Source organism: Melitaea cinxia, chromosome 1 (assembly GCF_905220565.1).
Source record: "Melitaea cinxia chromosome 1, ilMelCinx1.1, whole genome shotgun sequence".
NCBI lineage: Eukaryota > Metazoa > Arthropoda > Insecta > Lepidoptera > Nymphalidae > Melitaea > Melitaea cinxia.
Window position 1 is genome coordinate 16897631 of NC_059394.1, and position 23692 is coordinate 16921322.

A 23692-nucleotide genomic window follows, 5' to 3' on the forward strand; every position below is an offset into this window, starting at 1 on the left:
TCGGATTTTATCGCGGTTTATTATTAACTTTTGATTCCCGACGTTTCGGATACTTTACAGCAACCATGGTCACGGGAGGACCATGCTGTAAGTATGGTTGCTGTAAAGTATCCGAAACGTCGGGAATCAAAAGTTAATAATAAACCGCGATAAAATCCGAAAAAAGTTGTTTCATTAAATGAGTAAAATTCGCGTAAACATTAGAAAACAATTTATGCATTTATGTCTGGATGTTTTTCTTTTACTATCTACACATAAATGTGAAAATAAAGCTGATATACATCATGAATAAATCTTTTGAAAGAAAATATTCGTCTGAAAGTAATGATAATTTTCTTTAAGTAAGTTACATTCATTTCTAATTCATTTTTTATTGAAATTCGAAATTAATACGGATTCAATTTGATCAATCAAAACATTATAAAACTTAATAAAACCGAGAAAATGAAATTGCTCATCGTATAGTTTTATGTTTGATATACTGTTTATCTATCACAACAGCCCCCGCAGTCTTCAGTCCTACTAACTTTTTTTTAATAATAAATTATTACAATAAAAACAACACTGTTATTTCAACCAAGCAACTATTCGCTACTCTCCGTGCTTTGCTTTCAAATGACCCGCGAATATAATTGTATTCTTTCTGAAATCGCTTTCAAGAATTCCGAGTTATGTCTATCTAGACATACTTTCACAATTGTTATACTTTATCTGATGAATGTAGATCCCTCGCGAAAGAAAAACCTTTCTATTCTCTAACACTGGCATGTTATTGTTGGGACAAATTGTTTAAAAATTGTTCAAACTACTGGTCATTTGGTAAAACTATATTTAATATTAAAGCTTTTTTTTTTTGAAGTTATATTCCTTTTGACGCGTTAGGGAAAAATGATGAGAGTAAATTTTGACGATGCGCGCTCACACTGTCACTATAAATACAGACACCCTGAAGTTAGCTAGTCAACGAAGAAGAGGTTAGCAACGTGAAGTTAGCTAGCCAATGAAGTATTACTTCTTACGCGCGTACATATTACACACTTTTTTTTCTAAATGAAAGAATATATTTGTCCAAAATGTTTTAAAGTTTCATTTGTGGAAAAATAACCGTAGCATAATTAACTAGCATACTATATTATGGAGAAAGAGTATCTTTATTAAATTTAATTAAAATATTACTTCAGCCTGTAATATCTCACTACTGGGCATAAGCCTCTTTTTCCATGTAGGAGAAGGTATTAAAATATAATAAATTCAAAAAAATCTTGATCAACCGATTTATAATAATTACAGAGTAAAATAAGTTTTAAACTGTACACAGACATTACATAACACTTCCCATGTTATTATCGCGGTGTTTGTGAACGTTCACAGCTATTCACACCGTGTAATAATGATTATATAAACTCAGTGCGTAAGCTTCCTAATTTATGGCGCTTGCACCGTAGTCTCGTATTGTGGTCACGCGTGCGACACGATAGACGAAGAGACGCCAGACGGGCGAAGCGCCGTTAAAATTGCATGAAGATCGCAAGACTGGTCCGTATCGAGAGGCTCGTAATAGCTTAATATCGCTTTACCCCTTACGGATCTTTTAACTGTCATCTAACGGCTAGTTTCAGTTATCTGCATTATCTTTGTTTGAGATCATTAAAGCTTGGATTTTGTGACAATTTTTATGATGTTTATAGGTATGTGTCAAAATTATATCACCATTGAACAGAATCTGAGATATATAGATTGTTACAATTTTCTTGTAACTATGGTAATAGAATTCCAATTATTTTTAACCGACTTCCAAAAAAGGAGGAGGTTCTCAATTCGACTGTATTTTTTTTTTTTTTTATGTATGTTACATCAGAACTTTTGACCGGGTAGACCGATTTCGACAAATTTTGTTTTAATCGAAAGGTTTTGTGTGCCAATTGGTCCCATTTAAATTTATTTGAGATCTAAGAACTACTTTTCGAGTTATATCTAATAATGCGTTTTTACTTGACGCTTTTTTCGTCGACCTACGTTGTATTATACCACATAACTTTCTACTGGATGTACCGATTTTGATAATTCTTTTTTTGTTGGAAAGGGAATATCCTTAGTTTGGTACCATGATAAGGAAACCAGGATCTGATGATGGGATCCTAGACAAATCGAGGGAAACTCTCGAAAATCCGCAATAACTTTTTACTGGGTGTACCGATTTTGATAATTTTTAATTTAATCGAAAGCTGATGTTTATCATGTGGTTACATACAAATTTTATCGAGATCTGATAACTACTTTTTGAGTAATCTTTGATAACGCGTAGTTGCTTGACTATTTTTTCGCATTTTGTATTACTTGTCGATGTAATTGAAGTCGGTTTTTTTTTTTCGTTTGCGAGCAAACACAATTATTTATGTTTGATATACTGTTCTTATAATATAACAAAAGTTTTAATGAAAATAATAAATATACATTTGTTCGCCAGACAGCTTTTTATGAAAATTTATAAATATTTAAAGTCCGATTCCTACATTTAAAAACATCTCGTTTTGCTCACTTGGTCACTTTGATTACTAAATATACATAAAAAAATTATCGTAAGTTTTACATGTAAAATTAGTCATCTCATAGCATTGTGCTTAACAGTAAAACGCAATAAATTATTATGCAGTCAATGTTACTGTTTTTATTTAAAAAAAAATATTATGAAACTAATTATTACACACGCACAATATTGATTTTACTTTACCAAGCGGTAAAGCTTGGCTAAATAAAATGTGGCTGTAAAAAAAATCGTGTGTGCTTTAGACCACACGACTGAAGTAAAACTTCTTTAGTTGCCCCTGCAGTAATATACGAAATATAACTCTCTCTCTCTTTCTATCTTCACCAACTTATATCTCCCTCTCAACTTCCGTTCGCCTCGCCTGATCACACTTTTCGTAACGCTCTTGTCACGCATTCACCAAGTCAAGCGTGCGTAAAAAAGTTTTACTTCAAAAATTACATAAAATAAAAACGTTTTCCTTGTTAACAGACAGGTTCCGGCAAGACGTACACGATGGGAAGCGGGTGGGAAGGCGAAGTAGTGGACGAAGATAAAAGAGGTATCATACCTCGAGCGATTCGAGATCTCTTCGCTGGTGCTGACGAGAGAGCAGAAGCGGCTCGGTCTCAAGGACAGCTCCCGCCGGAATTCTCAGTACAAGCGCAGTTCATCGAGCTGTACAATGAAGACATAGTCGACTTGCTCGACCCAGCCAAGGATCCCTTCGCTAAAGTTAGTACCACTTAGTGGGAGTTAACACCAATTACGTGTTCTAACTAATAGATTCGCTATTATTGAGCTAAAAACAATGGTAAATAACTTTTACGAAACAAGTTTAGAACCGTATTCACAAGGTCATCTGCTACTTAAGTCGAATATAATAATATCAGTAACGAGCTATATTTAATTTACATATTTATATATTATTATTTGCCTGAGTATTACTCGAGTAATGAGTATATGGCTAATATTTACAAAGAATACGGATTTTTGCTCATACAAATAGTCGTTAATTCACAAAAGCCTCGAATTCCAAGAAAATGCTGAGTATTGAAGAATTAACCGTACCAGAACACGCTATTCTTAACTAACGAATATTTACATAATGATACGAGTTCTTTTTAATATAGTTTACTTTTTAGGTCCGGGTAACTGTTTCATTTCTTAAGATTTCTGAAATTTCATTTTAGGGTGCGCTTAGGATAACAGAGGATGGTTGCGGTGGCGTTAAAATTGTTGGTGCGTCAATGCGAGCAGTGAGAGGCGTCAAAGAAGCCCTCGGAGCACTAAGAGCAGGCGCTCTCGCGCGTACCACGGCTGCTACTAACATGAACTCATCCTCATCTCGATCACACGCAGTATTCACACTACTCCTTAGACAGAGGCGGCTTGCTGCCGACCAAGATGGAGTAGATAAGGAGACGGATGGCGAAACTCCTGAACAGTACGAAACATTGACTGCCAAATTTCACTTCGTCGATTTAGCTGGTTCTGAACGTCTGAAGCGGACGGGTGAGTTCTACCACCATAAGAAAGAATTAGCTTAAATGATGTACACTCGTGTGTTAGTTATATGACACTTATATTTTGTCCTAACTGTAGGGGCGACTGGCGAACGAGCTCGGGAAGGAATATCGATAAATTGTGGTTTACTCGCGCTTGGTAACGTGATATCAGCTTTGGGTGACAAGTCGCGTAGGGTTTCACACGTGCCTTACAGAGATTCGAAATTGACGAGGCTATTACAGGATTCTCTAGGAGGTACAAAAATCATATATTTTTTTTTTTCATTTTCACCTTAATTAAGGTACATTACTAATGTATTTCTTTTCTCGACAGGTAACAGTAATACAGTGATGATAGCATGCGTGTCGCCAAGCGATAGAGATTTTATGGAAACTTTAAATACGTTGAAGTACGCTAACCGTGCACGCAATATCAAGAACCGTTGTGTCGTGAACCAAGATTTAACTTCGCGGACGATTAGCCAACTACGCCAGGAGGTGGCTCGATTGCAGCTCGAACTGGCTGAATACAAACAGGTGATTGATAAAATTGTTCGTCTATGATTTCCGTAATATAATTAGTTATGGACATAGGAACCAATCAGAAAAAGTTCCAAAGTTGTTTGATGTCGTGAAATAGTTATATATTTGGTAATTTTTAGAAGATTTAGAAAAATTATATTTATCTTGTTATTTTAAAGAGGTACTAAAATTAAGTAAAAACAGTTCCATCATTATTTACATCAAAGAAAAGAACTTTAACTGTTAAAATTTTAAAAGGTAAGGAGAATATGTTTAATGAAGTGGTTCTACGTCTTTAATAGGGTAAAAGAGTTGTATCTGAGAATGGTGAAGAAGGTTGGAGCGATGTCGTCCAAGAAAACGCGATATTGAACGCCGAAGTGGAATCCCTCAGACGTCGGGTAAAGGCCATGCAAGGCACCATAGAACAGCTATCAGCCAGGAACAGTGAACTCGTGGCAGAAAAGGCGTTGGGCACGTGGGCGCCTAAAGATGGTAGTCCAGAGACAAACGATTGTTCTTTAACGGCTTTGGTACAGGTAAATTTATTTGTGTAATTTTTGCAATGTTAAGTTATGAATTGTTAAGACTTCTATATTTCCACTTTTTATTTATTTATTTATATTTATTTATTTATACTTATTTATTTATATTTATTTATTTACCCTTTATTGTACACCACAATATGCAAATACAAAATAATAATAATACAGACAACTTAAGAATGTGTAGTATTAGAGGCGGTCTCATGGCTAGTTAGCCATTTCTTCCAGACAACCCGAAATAGGATTGAATACTATTTACCAATTATTTCAGGTGAAAATGTCGATGAAAATAACTTGTGTGTGTAATGGATCTCCATAGCAAGTCTTATTGCAATCAGCTATGTAGTTCTTGCATTAAAAGTAACAATCTATCAACTTATGCTTTCAAATATTTTTTTAATATCAGTTAAATGGCTTGAATAGGGTCATATATATTTTCTGTTTCCGGCTGTTTTACTTAAATAAATTCAAAACTTTCAAAGATTGAAGCTTGCGATGGGTTAAAATTAAACATTGTTGGCAGGGTTATGTTAGTGAAATTGAAGACTTACGAGCACAATTAATGGAAGCAAACGCCTTATATGAAGCAAGCAGAAAAAGGGAAGCGAGGACCAGACACGACTCTTCACTTCTCGACGCGTCCACCATATTGGATGACGCTAAACGAGAACTATATAAGGTAAGACATTATTATTGACAGTTTTTCAAAGAGTAACGGTTAAAATACTTGCCGGTTCTTCTCAGCAGAATGCACATTCAAATTGAAAAGGCTTACTTTAACTGTAAATAAATAACTGATTAAGTAATAATTAAATATTTTATAAAATTACGATTCAAAATTTCATTTAAAGCCTACTTAATTGAAGTAAATATTCTCACAACCGCTAGCGCCACATCCCCAGCCGTCATTGACGTTTTTATTAATTTAACAATTGATTTAAATAAGACAAAGGCTTACAGTTACATTAACTGTATAAAAAATTGGAATACAATTGCGGTGACCTAAAAATTTGTACAAAACTCAATCTGAATGTATAATATTTTTAATAAAGCAATGAGTAAGCAACATTGCGTTCAACTTATTATTTTTACGTTTTGTTTAGTGGTCGTTGCTTTATTGTTTGGTAATTGTGCATTTTTCGCGATTCAAAACGCCATATTTACTCTACCTTATAAGGAGTACATAAATTTTTCTATTTTATTTTAATTGGTTTATTTAATTAATAAATGAGTTGGATTTATACATTTATTATATTATTATAGAAGAAATGTCTAACTATAGACAAGCTTAATAGATCCAGTATTTTAGAGATACTCCTAATTCTACAGATTCAAATTATGAACCGATGGTATTTTTATCTCATTACCTTATATTCCTATGAGTTATAAAAACTTGTTTTTGTAAAAGTACAAATAAAAAAAAATTACATATTTGCAGTATATTTGCCGTTGTTGATTCTAAATATAAAATTTAAATTAGAAAAAAAAGTGTGTGTGATAGCTCCGACACGCGATTGAAGTTTACTCCTTTATAACGGTTATCGTGATATTTAAAAATGAAGTCCAGAAGTAAAATCTAGCAAAAAATTCTTATTTCCAGGAGAAGGAGTTGCTAGCGAGGAGTATGGGCGAGCTAGAGTTCCAGCGGAAGCTAACAGATAGTTCCGGAGCTCAGCCTATAGGTGAACGCGAACGCGCAGAGGGGGAGAGCGCTGGTGATTCCGAACCTTCGGACAATGAGCAGGACGCCAGCGACTCAGATGACGACGAGGCTAGCGGTAAGTTCAAAACTCTTGAATAATAACCCGTTACCATCTTCATTACTCAGTTTCACCTATCAAAAGCAAAAAGCCATTTTGTATAATTTTTTGTGTTGTAAAACTTCAAACTTGAAAAATAATAGTTTTCCAATATAAGCTTTTATTCCCATATGGTAAATCTGTGGCAGATTTACACAAACTACTCGATTTAAATAAGCAATAGTAGATTATTAACCAAGGGGATAAAGCACTGTCTTCAGTCGCGGGTGACGATTTAAATCGCGAACGTAACGAAGGACTCGAGGTTTACTCCCGAGCGTAGCGAGGGTGTTAAAAACTTAAATCACGAGCGAAGCGAGGGATTTAAGACGAGCTCTGAGAATAGCGAGGGATTTAAGTTCACCCAAGACTTTCGTTCAGACAAGACAGCTTTATCACCGAGGAAAATACTCTACTTTTCGTACTATTTGCGAAAAAATTAACACAATAATAATATGAGATAAGCATTTACTAAAAATAATGACAATTAAAAGTAAAAGTTAACATTGATCCGATTACTGATAGAATCCAACAATTCACTGTCACTCTCGCTTTGATTTAACATCGTAACGTATTTTTAGAACATTAACTTATTTATAAAAATAAATTAAATAAACTTAACGTTTATGTATTTGAAAAAAACAAAGACGCGGCAAATTCCTAGACTAATATTTTTTCGTCGAAAAAGCAAAGGTATCAAGCTCATACGGCCTCGTCGGTTTCCGTAATTTTATTTAATAATCATAACCGCATAATAAATGCGTATTCCTTTTTCAAAAACATGTATAATGCTTTGTATACAAACTCAATGGTGTAAACACAGATGTAGTTCAGTATAAATTTCGGTAAGTATTCCAAATTTAAATCACATTCTCCCCCTAGAGGATGAATGAAATTCAGTACAATTTTCTTTCCCTGTTTTTAACAGATTAAAAATGACTATTGTTATGTTCACTTTTTGTGGCATAGAATGTCACTTTTTTGAGCAAGTGGTACGAAAATGTTTTTTATAACACAGTGTATAGTATGCTAAATGTAATAATGCAATATAACCGTGCAGGCCAGCGCATGCTGTCGGAGCAGCTGGCGGCGCTGAGCGAGGACATCGACACGAAGGCGCGCCTGGTGGAGCAACTGGAGGCGTCGCAGCGCCGTCTGGCGGCCCTGCGCGCGCACTACGAGCTGCGCCTCGACCAGCTGCACGCGCAGATCCGCGCCACGGGCGAGGAGCGCGACAAGGTGCTGGCCTCGCTCGGTGAGTACATACAGTCTGACGTGTGTGTGTGTTGTGTGTTGTGATCACACTACGAGCTGCGCCTCGACCAGCTGCACGCGCAGATCCGCGCCACGGGCGAGGAGCGCGACAAGGTGCTGGCCTCGCTCGGTGAGTACATACAGTCTGACGTGTGTGTGTGTTGTGTGTTGTGATCACACTACGAGCTGCGCCTCGACCAGCTGCACGCGCAGATCCGCGCCACGGGCGAGGAGCGCGACAAGGTGCTGGCCTCGCTCGGTGAGTACATACAGTCTGACGTGTGTGTGTGGTGTGTGTTGTGTGTTGTGATCACACTACGAGCTGCGCCTCGACCAGCTGCACGCGCAGATCCGCGCCACGGGCGAGGAGCGCGACAAGGTGCTGGCCTCGCTCGGTGAGTACATACAGTCTGACGTGTGTGTGTGTTGTGTGTTGTGATCACACTACGAGCTGCGCCTCGACCAGCTGCACGCGCAGATCCGCGCCACGGGCGAGGAGCGCGACAAGGTGCTGGCCTCGCTCGGTGAGTACATACAGTCTGACGTGTGTGTGTGTTGTGTGTTGTGATCACACTACGAGCTGCGCCTCGACCAGCTGCACGCGCAGATCCGCGCCACGGGCGAGGAGCGCGACAAGGTGCTGGCCTCGCTCGGTGAGTACATACAGTCTGACGTGTGTGTGTGTTGTGTGTTGTGATCACACTACGAGCTGCGCCTCGACCAGCTGCACGCGCAGATCCGCGCCACGGGCGAGGAGCGCGACAAGGTGCTGGCCTCGCTCGGTGAGTACATACAGTCTGACGTGTGTGTGTGTTGTGTGTTGTGATCACACTACGAGCTGCGCCTCGACCAGCTGCACGCGCAGATCCGCGCCACGGGCGAGGAGCGCGACAAGGTGCTGGCCTCGCTCGGTGAGTACATACAGTCTGACGTGTGTGTGTGGTGTGTGTTGTGTGTTGTGATCACACTACGAGCTGCGCCTCGACCAGCTGCACGCGCAGATCCGCGCCACGGGCGAGGAGCGCGACAAGGTGCTGGCCTCGCTCGGTGAGTACATACAGTCTGACGTGTGTGTGTGTTGTGTGTTGTGATCACACTACGAGCTGCGCCTCGACCAGCTGCACGCGCAGATCCGCGCCACGGGCGAGGAGCGCGACAAGGTGCTGGCCTCGCTCGGTGAGTACATACAGTCTGACGTGTGTGTGTGTTGTGTGTTGTGATCACACTACGAGCTGCGCCTCGACCAGCTGCACGCGCAGATCCGCGCCACGGGCGAGGAGCGCGACAAGGTGCTGGCCTCGCTCGGTGAGTACATACAGTCTGACGTGTGTGTGTGTGTTGTGTGTTGTGATCACACTACGAGCTGCGCCTCGACCAGCTGCACGCGCAGATCCGCGCCACGGGCGAGGAGCGCGACAAGGTGCTGGCCTCGCTCGGTGAGTACATACAGTCTGACGTGTGTGTGTGTTGTGTGTTGTGATCACACTACGAGCTGCGCCTCGACCAGCTGCACGCGCAGATCCGCGCCACGGGCGAGGAGCGCGACAAGGTGCTGGCCTCGCTCGGTGAGTACATACAGTCTGACGTGTGTGTGTGTTGTGTGTTGTGATCACACTACGAGCTGCGCCTCGACCAGCTGCACGCGCAGATCCGCGCCACGGGCGAGGAGCGCGACAAGGTGCTGGCCTCGCTCGGTGAGTACATACAGTCTGACGTGTGTGTGTGTTGTGTGTTGTGATCACACTACGAGCTGCGCCTCGACCAGCTGCACGCGCAGATCCGCGCCACGGGCGAGGAGCGCGACAAGGTGCTGGCCTCGCTCGGTGAGTACATACAGTCTGACGTGTGTGTGTGGTGTGTGTTGTGTGTTGTGATCACACTACGAGCTGCGCCTCGACCAGCTGCACGCGCAGATCCGCGCCACGGGCGAGGAGCGCGACAAGGTGCTGGCCTCGCTCGGTGAGTACATACAGTCTGACGTGTGTGTGTGTTGTGTGTTGTGATCACACTACGAGCTGCGCCTCGACCAGCTGCACGCGCAGATCCGCGCCACGGGCGAGGAGCGCGACAAGGTGCTGGCCTCGCTCGGTGAGTACATACAGTCTGACGTGTGTGTGTGGTGTGTGTTGTGTGTTGTGATCACACTACGAGCTGCGCCTCGACCAGCTGCACGCGCAGATCCGCGCCACGGGCGAGGAGCGCGACAAGGTGCTGGCCTCGCTCGGTGAGTACATACAGTCTGACGTGTGTCTGTATGTGTGTTGTGAGTTGTGATCACACTACGAGCTGCGCCTCGACCAGCTGCACGCGCAGATCCGCGCCACGGGCGAGGAGCGCGACAAGGTGCTGGCCTCGCTCGGTGAGTACATACAGTCTGACGTGTGTGTGTGGTGTGTGTTGTGTGTTGTGATCACACTACGAGCTGCGCCTCGACCAGCTGCACGCGCAGATCCGCGCCACGGGCGAGGAGCGCGACAAGGTGCTGGCCTCGCTCGGTGAGTACATACAGTCTGACGTGTGTGTGTTGTGTGTTGTGATCACACTACGAGCTGCGCCTCGACCAGCTGCACGCGCAGATCCGCGCCACGGGCGAGGAGCGCGACAAGGTGCTGGCCTCGCTCGGTGAGTACATACAGTCTGACGTGTGTGTGTGTTGTGTGTTGTGATCACACTACGAGCTGCGCCTCGACCAGCTGCACGCGCAGATCCGCGCCACGGGCGAGGAGCGCGACAAGGTGCTGGCCTCGCTCGGTGAGTACATACAGTCTGACGTGTGTGTGTGTTGTGTGTTGTGATCACACTACGAGCTGCGCCTCGACCAGCTGCACGCGCAGATCCGCGCCACGGGCGAGGAGCGCGACAAGGTGCTGGCCTCGCTCGGTGAGTACATACAGTCTGACGTGTGTCTGTATGTGTGTTGTGTGTTGTGATCACACTACGAGCTGCGCCTCGACCAGCTGCACGCGCAGATCCGTGCCACGAATGTTATTTGATATATGGATGCTACATATCATCGGTTGAAATAATAAATAATGAAGAAAAAAGGTCGCTTGTAAAAGATCCGTTCACCCCGAATGGAGATGGGATGAGAATACTACTGTCTAGTAGAGCTGTGTTCCGGCGGTTGAGTAAGGTAACCTAATCTATTGAGGATGGTGAGGTTTTAGATTTAGAATGCGCTTCAAATTCACATGGTGTTGCCGATGTCATAAGCTACGGTAATCGCATACCATCAGGTAGGCTGTTCATACTTGCCACCCTAGTAATATAATTAAAAGTTATTACCGAATAAATATTGTCAATTCTTTACCATATATCCAGCGTCGCAATCATCGCCACCGACGGACAAATTAAAGCGCGTGAAGGAAGAGTACGAGCGGCGCGTGAGCGGCATGTCGCGCGAGCTCCGGCGCCTGCAGGCGGCCCAGCGCGAGCACGCGCGCCTGCAGCGCTCGCAGCAACACACCGCGCAGCAGATACACTCGCTGCGATCCGAGCTGCAGAACCTCAAGCGGGACAAGGTAAGCGCTGCAGCGCTGCAGTGGTCATTGATAGCTGATTTACAGTCCACTGGTGTTATTGATTTTTGTCTATTTTTACTTTTTCTCTTTTCTCTGACGACCCGTTAGCCCAACGGTTTTAAGGCAGTTTCTCTGGCGATCGTAGATTCGGTCCCCGCACATGGCATACATTTCTTATGGCCACACAGATGTCTGCCGTGGTCTGGACGTTTTTACCTGTGTATTGTCTGTGTTTGCCGACCCGACCAACACGAGAGTAAATACTAGACAAAGCCGTTTAAAATGTTTTTGTCTACTACACAGTGCACTGTTAAACGACTCGTATATATTGTTGGTACAGTTTATCATATTGTATTTTTCCTTTAAATATTAAAATAAAATGAATAAAGACATAGTCGTAGTAGTAGACATAGTAGGTAATTAAAATCTTTTACTTTTAGCCAAATTAGTCATAAGGTAAAAGTAATTGTAAATTTTATAAGGAATTTTTTTTGTATTTCAGGTGAAATTAGTACAACGCATGCGTGCGGAGTCCAAACGTCACGCACAAGCAGAAGCCGCGCGGGCGAAAGAGGTAAATTCATTCACATTAGTTGACGGTAGACTGTTATAAACTTTTTACTAAAAAATATATATTATTTTATAATGCAGGTTGCTCAGCTACGAAAAGAATCTCGTAAGAACGCAAATTTGATTAGGAGCCTCGAAGCGGAAACAAAACTCAAAGAACAGGCATGTCAAAATTTCATCAATCCATTTCAATTAATATGATGTATCAAATTAGGAAAAAAAATTAAATATTGTTTTATTTATAGGTATTGAAACGAAAACAGGAAGAGGTATCGCTGTTAAGGCGCGGTCACCGGGATAAACTCAGCAGTCGGGCGGCTGGGCGATTGCACGGTAATTAAAATATATTTTATCTAATGTATAAAATTCTCGTGTCGCGCTGTTTGTAGTTAAACTCCTCCGAAACGGCTTGACCGATTCTCATGAAATTTTGTGTGCATATTGGGTAGGTCAGAGGATCAACCAACGTCTATTTTTCATCCCCCTAAATGTTAAGGGTAGCCCACCCCTATTTTTTTTTTAATTTTTAGACAAATTATTTATTTTTTTATTTTATAATTATTTGGCGTTGAAAAATACATACAACCCTAAATTTTCACCCTCCTACCACCAACCCATATTTTTAAATAGCATTTAGCGTCAAGACAACGTTTGCCGAGTCAGCTAGTTTAAATATAGTTATTAGCCGTGGTATCATAAATGTTACGATTTATACGTGCTCTATACATGTATCTGTTGTCATTTACTGTTATGATTGTTATTATTAGTCTAGATAAACGACTGTCGCGGCGCATCTCTATATTTTTACTCTTTGTTCCGTGCATCTGTCAAATACAGATGTAAGGAAGTATCGTTCCATCTCTAATAAAATCGTCTTTCCGTTTCTAATTTAATTGCAATATCCTTTGACTCTTAAGTTTAATTTTTTTTTTATTACTACACAATACACACACGGTCGTCTGTTCCCAAAGTAAGCAACTTAATGCTTGTGTTATAGGTAACAGCCGACTGGTATATAGCTCCATTTTTTTTTTTCGATAAACATACTTATAAATAATACATATATAAATATATAAATAAATATTTATACTACACCCAGACTCGGGGTGGGAATCGAACCCACAACCCTCGGAGCAGAAAGCAGGGAGCAGAAATGTAGCTATAATTTATGAGACATATTCGATTTCGAGAACTTTCGAAAGAATGCTTGTTTTTTACCGATTAAAAAAGAAGCAATTAGAGTAATACATAACGCTGCGTACGTATTCGTAACAACCGTACGTGGTACGCGCTGTCCGTACACCGAGCCCCGTGTGAGCGCAGGGAGGGCGCGCGGGCGCGCGGCGGGGCGCGAGCTGTGGGCGCGGCTGCAGTGCTGGCTGTCGCGCGCGTGCGCCGCGCGCTGCACGCTGGGCGAGCTGGAGGCGGCGCTGGAGCACCAGCTGCGCCAGCGGGACCGCGCCGCCGCCGCCCCGGGCGCGGACGCGCGCGCGCTGCTCGCCTACCTGCGGGACGCCATCGCCGACACGCAGTCGCAGATCATGCAGATCGAGGTCAGCCCCCTCGTAGACGAGTGTGTCCACGTAATTAATATCATTAGGTAAAATTTTACAAGCAAACGACCAAAAGGTCGCTCGAAGAGGTTTTTTTTTTTTCTTCATCACTCAGCTTACACTCATCAAACCATGGTATTCTCCAAGGATTATTCTATATCTCGTAATCTATATCTCGAAGCAGCTAATTTTAGCTTTTTACTTTTCAAAGAAGTTATTTTATGAATTCGATGAAAACAGTCGATTTATATTGCTCCATCCGGCTCGAAGGACCAGTAACGAATGTGTTAGTTTTTTGTTGACAGCTCCATAAATAATATAATACACGATTGCTAGCTGTACGCAACTATATGATTTAATTAATAGTATAAAAGTTCGTGTGCTGTGCATAGTGCTAAATATTATATATAACTGTACAATGTTTATGTAATGTAATTTTTCAGGAGGAAAACGAAGAAAATGAACTGCCGCGTGTGCTAGAGACTGTAGACAGCGAGGCGGCGCGCTACGCTCTGGAGCAACTCGCGCAGGAAGCGCTGCGACACGCGCACGACGCGGCGCGCTCCCGCCGCACCCTCGCAGACACGCGCGCGCAGCTGCTCGAGGTAAGATTGCTCTTTTGTCGCTGTACTATTGTTATATGTACTTGTTTAAATATACTAACATTATAGACGTATAAGAGATACGAAAGAGACTTCCCATAATTTTGTGTTGTAAATTTTTTTATTGGTTTAAACATAAATTTTCATGATTTTCGTCACGGTGTGATTAAATAAAGCCTATTTTACATAACAAACATACCGACATTATTGATGATCGGATTTTAGTTATTTTTAAGTTACACTGTCATTCTTCCTTAAATGTAGAACATTATGTTTTCAACTTATTAACTGTTACTATAAAGATGATTATCAAGTGTCTCATATATGCTAGCTGGAGGAGAAATCAGAGCGCGACGCGAGCGCGCTGCTTGCAGCGGAGCAGCAGAGTGCGCAGGCGTGGCCCGCGCCGGCGCTGGCCGCGCTGCTGGCGCACGTGTCCTCCGGGACCTCCACGCGCTCCGTGTCGCCCGTCGACAGGTAACAACACGTTCGCTATACGTATTGAGCGCAGGCGTGGCCCGCGCCGGCGCTGGCCGCGCTGCTGGCGCACGTGTCCTCCGGGACCTCCACGCGCTCCGTGTCGCCCGTCGACAGGTAACAACACGTTCGCTATACGTATTGAGCGCAGGCGTGGCCCGCGCCGGCGCTGGCCGCGCTGCTGGCGCACGTGTCCTCCGGGACCTCCACGCGCTCCGTGTCGCCCGTCGACAGGTAACAACACGTTCGCTATACGTATTGAGCGCAGGCGTGGCCCGCGCCGGCGCTGGCCGCGCTGCTGGCGCACGTGTCCTCCGGGACCTCCACGCGCTCCGTGTCGCCCGTCGACAGGTAACAACACGTTCGCTATACGTATTGAGCGCAGGCGTGGCCCGCGCCGGCGCTGGCCGCGCTGCTGGCGCACGTGTCCTCCGGGACCTCCACGCGCTCCGTGTCGCCCGTCGACAGGTAACAACACGTTCGCTATACGTATTGAGCGCAGGCGTGGCCCGCGCCGGCGCTGGCCGCGCTGCTGGCGCACGTGTCCTCCGGGACCTCCACGCGCTCCGTGTCGCCCGTCGACAGGTAACAACACGTTCGCTATACGTATTGAGCGCAGGCGTGGCCCGCGCCGGCGCTGGCCGCGCTGCTGGCGCACGTGTCCTCCGGGACCTCCACGCGCTCCGTGTCGCCCGTCGACAGGTAACAACACGTTCGCTATACGTATTGAGCGCAGGCGTGGCCCGCGCCGGCGCTGGCCGCGCTGCTGGCGCACGTGTCCTCCGGGACCTCCACGCGCTCCGTGTCGCCCGTCGACAGGTAACAACACGTTCGCTATACGTATTGAGTGCACGATGCAGCAGCAGAGAGCATAACACCGCATACAGGTACCAAGACAATTGTTTTTTCTTCTAATATGTGAATAGATTGTTTGCTTTGGAGTTCATTGTCTCCGCGTCAGGGATGCAAATTTTTTTTTTTTTAATCTTTATTTTTCTTTTATAGAGGCAAGAAACATTCCTTATCTTTGGGGATTTTTGTTTTTGTTTTGTTTTGTAGATTTATTGTCATTGTTTGGTGGTCTCATCATTTAAATAACCATATGCGAATACCCATAAATGGCTTAGTCGAAATGTCCAATTTGTACTCATATAATTTCTTATGTGCTGTAAGTTGGTGTTCAAAATTAAATAAAATAAAATGAATTAAAAATATCCATCTTCTATATTTATTGCCCTTGACAGCGTCATCTGGTGGGACGACTGAGAGACCCAAACACAAAAGCAATATTTGCTATAAGTGTCGATATATACTGAAATATATCGGTGACAGAATGGGCGATTGCTTTGCGAATCGTGCATTAGTCGTAAACAGAAAAGTACAAAAATAAATGAAATGTTAGTACTGATTATATGTATATCTGAAAATATGTCCACATAATGTTGATTTATAGTTGAAGGTCAACGCCCAAAATCCGTGCCGATTATTATACCATGAATATAAATTACCCAATACGGTGTTTTGCTCCATACTGACAAACCTTATGACTTTTATCAGTAAGATTTTTATCAGTTAGAAAATCAGGACTCTTTATATCACCGAAATTGTTTCACAGCTCACTCATAGACGTGCGGCCGCATATAACACATCAAGAATCGACCACGGCGCCTACGTCACCTCCCGACGACAACAGCAACTCGCCCTTCCACAGAAACACGTACGTACTACGTTTACGTATAATTTAAAATTGTACTTTTATACGATACTAGCTGACCCGGCGAACTTCGTATCGCCTAACACAAACTTTATCGTATGGTATTAAAGTTCAAATTGACTTTTAAGTATTATCACAAATCTTTTGTATGGGAGTATAGAAAAGTGTTGTTTTTAGACTTTTTCAGGAAATTTAATTTTTTTTTTTTTTAGAATTTTTCTCTCCGTAAGAACCATCCTCGTACTTCAAGGAATATTTAAAAAAAAGAATTAGCGAAATCGGTCCAACCGTTCTCGAGTTTTGCGCTTAGCAACACATTCAGCGACTCATTTTTATATTATAGATTTACATTTATCAAAGCAAATAATAAATGCTTTATTTGTTAACTGTATTGTGTAGCTATTATAATTGTTTTTGCTTGATCTTTCAATGGAAACTATGTAAATGTAGGTATTATAATTTCATGAATTAAAATTCAAAATTTACAAAACAATGTCAGTGATAAAAGTGTCACTCAATAATTTCTATTATTATTAACATTTTATAAATAATAATAATGTAGCTAATTTTCGTAATAGTCTGTTAAATACTGTAATTCTAACTGAAAATGATTTGTTAATCTTCCATTGACCATTCTATTTTACGTTATTAATAAACGATGTTTCTCAGTGGTCGGCGCGGTTCCGTGCGCTTACGGGACCTGGGCGTGTACGGTCGTGAGGACATGGAGGATGACCCCATGACTCAATCCATGGTGGAGCCCACCACTCCGCGACCAGCGCCCCTCAGTCGCGTTCCCAGTGCTCCTGGAAGCTTACGGTAAGTAATATTATATACTATACCAACACTACAAACATACACTAACATAAACAACTATACTATTGATAAAAAATGTCACGTACTCATAATACAGTTAAAAACGGAAATTAAGATATGATAGTAAGGAACAGTCCACCTATAACCAAGTTGTACGGTTCAAAGTATATTTGGTATGCACATGCACAGTTTGTGTTTTATAGAAGTCTTTATAGAATATATTCACTTTTAGTATATTCCTAAGAAGAGAATTTTCTTTTTCCATAATTATAGTACGATGACGAGTACATGTCTCTCTGACTTTTTATTACAAACCGCACATATTTTTCTTTTAATATTAGCACTGTAAAGCCATGTAGTTCATTTGGTCCAAGCGGTATTTTCCGATCCTAGCAAATCAAATATATTATTCCATTATAAGTCAATTAATTAAAAAGTTTCTAAGTAATAAATCATATTCACCACAGACATAGACTGTCGTTTAAAAATTGGCAATAAATTCTACTGAAAAGCACGGGGGTAGTCTTGTATTCTATAAAGCTTCTAGAACATAATATCTTGCGAAGGTGGAGGCGCTTGACACGTTTTGTTGCTTGCAGCCTTCTCACCGACCTGTCCATAGTGGAGGACTGACGGCGACCGTCTAGACCCAGGTCCCAGACCAAAACCAGTCTAGAAAATAGACAAAAGACCTAGAACAAATTCAATGGATATTTAAATAAATCAAAGCTTTGTTACAAAATTTAAATACCTCAAACTCATGCATGTTGTTTAATTATGCATCTCTAGTGTAATTAATATATAGTTAATAATACCCTGTCCAAATATCTTTAATATATATTTAAAAGTATAATTAGATTTAAAATATGTGTATAATATATAAGAATTAACAAATATACAATTTTGGTGCATGTATTGAAACAAATATATAGCGAAAATAATTAACTAAACCCTTGCATGCCGTTATTATGTAAATAACTCTACCTTTTGCTATTTACTTTTCAATATTTTTATTGCAATTTATAAATATCCAATTATATTTGTATGAAAATAGATTAAAAACGTTTAGACGTGTCACTAATTATCCAAAGTATAATATTAAGCGTGTTATTAACAAATAGACAGTTCTGAGTCTTGATTGAAATATTTGTATGAAATATTTGTTGAATGCAATTAGTCGTTAAGACTGCCTACAGTTGTAAACGTAGGCTTTAATGCGGTTTAGGTGTATAGAAACCTGTATTTAGCTAAATGTAAGCACAATAAAACATTGCCAGTACATTTGTGTTTGTTTTGCATCCTTGCATGAAGCACGTTACACTTATATGCATGTAACTTTGTTATAAATCTAAGATATATACATATTACAATACTATTTTATTATAATATAAAAAAATTTAACAGTACAGATTTTTAACCCTACAGTATTTCACACCAGATACACAAAATTTCAATTAATGTAGAATTAAATTATATAAAAAATGTGTGACTTACTTTTTTTATTTCTCAGCTTTTTTCAAATATTCATTCTTTAATTCCGTCAAAATAAATAACTTTTACTGTATATCAGTATTCAGACAATAATATATAATTTTCGTGATATATTTACAATCTATAATTTTGTGACAACATTTTGTTATCACATTTTATTCAAAATCACACAAAGATTACCAGTGTCCTAATACAATCGTAGTTTAGTGCGTGTGTAAGTAATTTTTTTTTTTTTTTTTCGTTCATAACTGTTTCATTTTCATACATTGTAATGCTTGATCATTATCGTATGAATAGCTAAATATAACCAACATGTGTTATCCATTACATTTAAATATCAAAATTCATTAGTTGTATTTCATATTTCAAAAGTCTAAATAAAATATACATTCAATAAAACTTGTATCGCATTTACAGTTTATGCTATTATTTATATATTTAGCGCATATAAAAGTAGACAAATAACATAGTTGAGCTTTTAGGCATCTAACTATAACACGAAAAAATAGTCATTAAGATTAACTCATGTCTTAAAAATATATACGAGTATAAAACCATTTAAATGATTTCGGATCACAATCAATATAACAATCGAAAAATCATATAATTAATAATTCATGTTGAATTTGATTTGTATAAACCAGTTAAATTAAAATGTTAATAATTTAATGTCAGAGAGGTGAGTGGTGAAGGGACTCCGCCTGCGTCCCCAGGGGCTGCTCGAAGAACCCGAGATGACGACGTGTTCCTAAGGCTCACGGGTGCCGCGCCTGACCAAGCGCCACAGGGTACTGTCAAAGAAGTCACCCTTAAGGTATTGTTTATTACAATAAAAGTATTATTACTGTTGACCTATGTTATGTATATTATAATTCTCTACTCTTCATGTATGCTTACACGCAATATTACATTAAGTATAAAAAGATTAATTGATATATAAGATTAATAGCACAGTCAATTAATATTAAGATCAAAATTGGTCGGTCGCAGCGCACGAGTGTTAGCGGTGTGGGCAACGGTGCGAGCTCGTGGTTGCAGTGCACGCACGTGGCGGAGGGCCACGTGGGCGCCGCGCTCGCGCTCGCCGCCACCTCGCACGCGCTCTACAGCGGCGGCGTGGGTCAGTCGCACACACATACACACAGGCATAGACACACTCACACACAGTGCACGCACGTGGCGGAGGGCCACGTGGGCGCCGCGCTCGCGCTCGCCGCCACCTCGCACGCGCTCTACAGCGGCGGCGTGGGTCAGTCGCACGCACATACACACAGGCATAGACACACTCACACACAGTGCACGCACGTGGCGGAGGGCCACGTGGGCGCCGCGCTCGCACACACACGGACACATACGTATTTAAGTAAATCTGAGAATCTTGTTAGATAGAAAATTACTTTTAAATGTTACTTTTAATGTATTCCATTCATTTTGTCCTTGTTTAGCAATCAGTTTATAGAAAAAATTCTGTGCCTCATAAAAGTTTCTTAACGAGTTTGTGATATTTGCAGACCGCACGGTCCGTGGCTGGGACTTGCAAGGTGGGCGGGAGGCGTGGCGCGCGTGGTGCGGCGGCGCCGTTGTAGCACTCGCCGCCTCCGCCAGTGAATACGACCCTCGCGTGGTTCTAGCCGCAGCAGGGGCCGCCGTCAAGCTCTTCGACACCAGGACCAGTGGACCCAATGCTGTGCTGTGGTGAGTGGAGCTGGCTTTATGTAGGTGACACAAGAGCTGCACGTTGACCTAGCCGTAGCAGGAGCTGCCGTCATGCTCTTCGATACCAAGTTCAGTTGAGCCAATGCTGTGAGTGGAACCGGCGATGACTAAATGATACACGACTTCCACGCACTCCCACACGTACAGAATCAGTACCTAATGCTGTGAACTAAAGCTGGACTAGGAAGCGTAAACACGGCAATGATTAAAGGAAGTCAGTCAGTGATAATTTAATGGTCACATGTTTTATTTCCGCTCACTATAAATATAGGCTATATGTTTCTCATGTCCCAGATGATTGCCGTATGAGTTATCTAATCCCGGAGCAAAAAGCACAGAACTGTCATTAGCGTTCACAATTGTTCATAAAGAGAAAAATCCATCGCAATACCTTCTAAGTAATTTTTGTTAATGGAATAATTATTTCAGGTCGTCGGGTGCATCCGGTGCCAACGCGGCAGTACGCGGGGGGGAGGCGGCGGTGACGGCCATCGCGCTCGCCACCTCCACGCGACTGTACACTGCCGCCGCGGACAAGCTGCGGATGTGGGACCTGCGCATGTGAGAACTTAACACGTTGCCTTTAAACTAGAATAAAACTAATAAATGGTGTTCAGCTTGTATTATCCCACTGATGGGCATTGACCACTTTTTCTATGTAGAAGAAGGATCGCGAAGCTTAATCCACCACACTGCTCCACTGCACTGGGTTGGCAAAAATGATTGGCGAATTTATGAAAATTAAATGCTTTAGAATTTTTCCCATTTCTTTTTTTAATGTTCGCGAAAGTTTGAACAAATAATATTTGGGTTTTAATAATGCTGAGGAAAACTTAAGAAAGGAAAAAATTGTTTTTTTATATAGATTTTAGTTTTAGTGGAAAACGGGTTATATTCAAAATTAATAAAGTAAAAGATGGAAATGTTGGGCAAAAGTAATCTATCGAACGAGATAGCTAACACTGGCCATCATATCCGTGTAAACGAGTCTCTCTGTCGTAGGTTGGAGTGCGTGTACAAGACGTGGTCGGGACATACGGCGGCAGTGATGTGCCTGGCGCGTGCAGCACTCGGCACCGGTGACCGGGTGGCCACGGGTTCGCGTGACCACTGCGTGCGCGTACTGCACGTGGGCCCCACTGGCGGGTCTGCGGGCGGCACGGCCGGTGGGGGCTGGGAGGCTAGCGAGCGCAGGCCTCTGGAGCCGCCGCACTACGATGGCGTGCAAGCTCTGGTGTTGCGGGGCTCGTTGCTGTACAGCGCCTCGCGCGACTCAAGCGTCAAGTGCTGGTCGCTAACAGACAACACGCTCTCGCATGTAAGTCGATGACTACTACACACGCTACACACAGAGAGTATAGATTTTTTGACGTTCGTTAAGTGTGTATAAATTCGAGTATGCTACAATACACTTACAGTACGTTTGTCATAAGACGGTTGCAAAAAACGATAATATTATTTGGTACGTTCTCCCGTCAGAGCGTGATGAACGCGCACAAGGGCTGGGTGACGGGCCTGTGCGTGGCGGGCGGTGGGCTGGCGAGCTGCGGGCGCGACCAGGCGCTGCGCCTGTGGAGCCCCGCCCTGCGCCCCGCCGCGCCCCCCGCCGCCCTGCCCGACGCGCCCGCCGCGCTGGCCGCCTGCCCCGCCGGCCACGCGCTCTACACCGCCGGCAGGTAACGTCACACAGACAGCCCGCCCTGCGCCCCGCCGGCCACGCGCTCTACACCGCCGGCAGGTAACGTCACACAGACAGCCCGCCCTGCGCCCCGCCGGCCACGCGCTCTACACCGCCGGCAGGTAACGTCACACAGACAGCCCGCCCTGCGCCCCGCCGGCCACGCGCTCTACACCGCCGGCAGGTAACGTCACACAGACAGCCCGCCCTGCGCCCCGCCGGCCACGCGCTCTACACCGCCGGCAGGTAACGTCACACAGACAGCCCGCCCTGCGCCCCGCCGGCCACGCGCTCTACACCGCCGGCAGGTAACGTCACACAGACAGCCCGCCCTGCGCCCCGCCGGCCACGCGCTCTACACCGCCGGCAGGTAACGTCACACAGACAGCCCGCCCTGCGCCCCGCCGGCCACGCGCTCTACACCGCCGGCAGGTAACGTCACACAGACAGCCCGCCCTGCGCCCCGCCGGCCACGCGCTCTACACCGCCGGCAGGTAACGTCACACAGACAGCCCGCCCTGCGCCCCGCCGGCCACGCGCTCTACACCGCCGGCAGGTAACGTCACACAGACAGCCCGCCCTGCGCCCCGCCGGCCACGCGCTCTACACCGCCGGCAGGTAACGTCACACAGACAGCCCGCCCTGCGCCCCGCCGGCCACGCGCTCTACACCGCCGGCAGGTAACGTCACACAGACAGCCCGCCCTGCGCCCCGCCGGCCACGCGCTCTACACCGCCGGCAGGTAACGTCACACAGACAGCCCGCCCTGCGCCCCGCCGGCCACGCGCTCTACACCGCCGGCAGGTAACGTCACACAGACAGCCCGCCCTGCGCCCCGCCGGCCACGCGCTCTACACCGCCGGCAGGTAACGTCACACAGACAGCCCGCCCTGCGCCCCGCCGGCCACGCGCTCTACACCGCCGGCAGGTAACGTCACACAGACAGCCCGCCCTGCGCCCCGCCGGCCACGCGCTCTACACCGCCGGCAGGTAACGTCACACAGACAGCCCGCCCTGCGCCCCGCCGGCCACGCGCTCTACACCGCCGGCAGGTAACGTCACACAGACAGCCCGCCCTGCGCCCCGCCGCCCACGCGCTCTACACCGCCGGCAGGTAACGTCACACAGACAGCCCGCCCTGCGCCCCGCCGGCCACGCGCTCTACACCGCCGGCAGGTAACGTCACACAGACAGCCCGCCCTGCGCCCCGCCGGCCACGCGCTCTACACCGCCGGCAGGTAACGTCACACAGACAGCCCGTCCTGCGCCCCGCCGGCCACGCGCTCTACACCGCCGGCAGGTAACGTCACACAGACAGCCCGCCCTGCGCCCCGCCGGCCACGCGCTCTACACCGCCGGCAGGTAACGTCACACAGACAGCCCGCCCTGCGCCCCGCCG

General features: G+C 44.3%; 1 protein-coding gene across 1 annotated transcript in view; it reads left to right on the top strand.

Moving 5' to 3' along the window:
* The window catches only part of LOC123654458 (kinesin-like protein KIF21B), a 50872-nt gene that overhangs the window by 25428 nt on the left and 1752 nt on the right, over nucleotides 1-23692 (top strand). Inside the window, exons 2-25 of the mRNA XM_045590360.1 lie at nucleotides 3020-3262; nucleotides 3721-4042; nucleotides 4133-4291; nucleotides 4370-4572; nucleotides 4860-5096; nucleotides 5626-5781; nucleotides 6703-6884; nucleotides 7590-7594; nucleotides 7962-8156; nucleotides 11477-11676; nucleotides 12179-12250; nucleotides 12328-12408; nucleotides 12492-12579; nucleotides 13570-13799; nucleotides 14243-14434; nucleotides 14733-14878; nucleotides 16494-16595; nucleotides 17262-17411; nucleotides 19575-19713; nucleotides 19890-20019; nucleotides 20411-20594; nucleotides 21045-21176; nucleotides 21618-21933; nucleotides 22095-22283. Of these exons, the coding sequence (XP_045446316.1) occupies nucleotides 3020-3262; nucleotides 3721-4042; nucleotides 4133-4291; nucleotides 4370-4572; nucleotides 4860-5096; nucleotides 5626-5781; nucleotides 6703-6884; nucleotides 7590-7594; nucleotides 7962-8156; nucleotides 11477-11676; nucleotides 12179-12250; nucleotides 12328-12408; nucleotides 12492-12579; nucleotides 13570-13799; nucleotides 14243-14434; nucleotides 14733-14878; nucleotides 16494-16595; nucleotides 17262-17411; nucleotides 19575-19713; nucleotides 19890-20019; nucleotides 20411-20594; nucleotides 21045-21176; nucleotides 21618-21933; nucleotides 22095-22283 (4053 nt within the window). The remainder of the gene's footprint in view (nucleotides 1-3019; nucleotides 3263-3720; nucleotides 4043-4132; nucleotides 4292-4369; nucleotides 4573-4859; nucleotides 5097-5625; nucleotides 5782-6702; nucleotides 6885-7589; nucleotides 7595-7961; nucleotides 8157-11476; nucleotides 11677-12178; nucleotides 12251-12327; nucleotides 12409-12491; nucleotides 12580-13569; nucleotides 13800-14242; nucleotides 14435-14732; nucleotides 14879-16493; nucleotides 16596-17261; nucleotides 17412-19574; nucleotides 19714-19889; nucleotides 20020-20410; nucleotides 20595-21044; nucleotides 21177-21617; nucleotides 21934-22094; nucleotides 22284-23692) is intronic.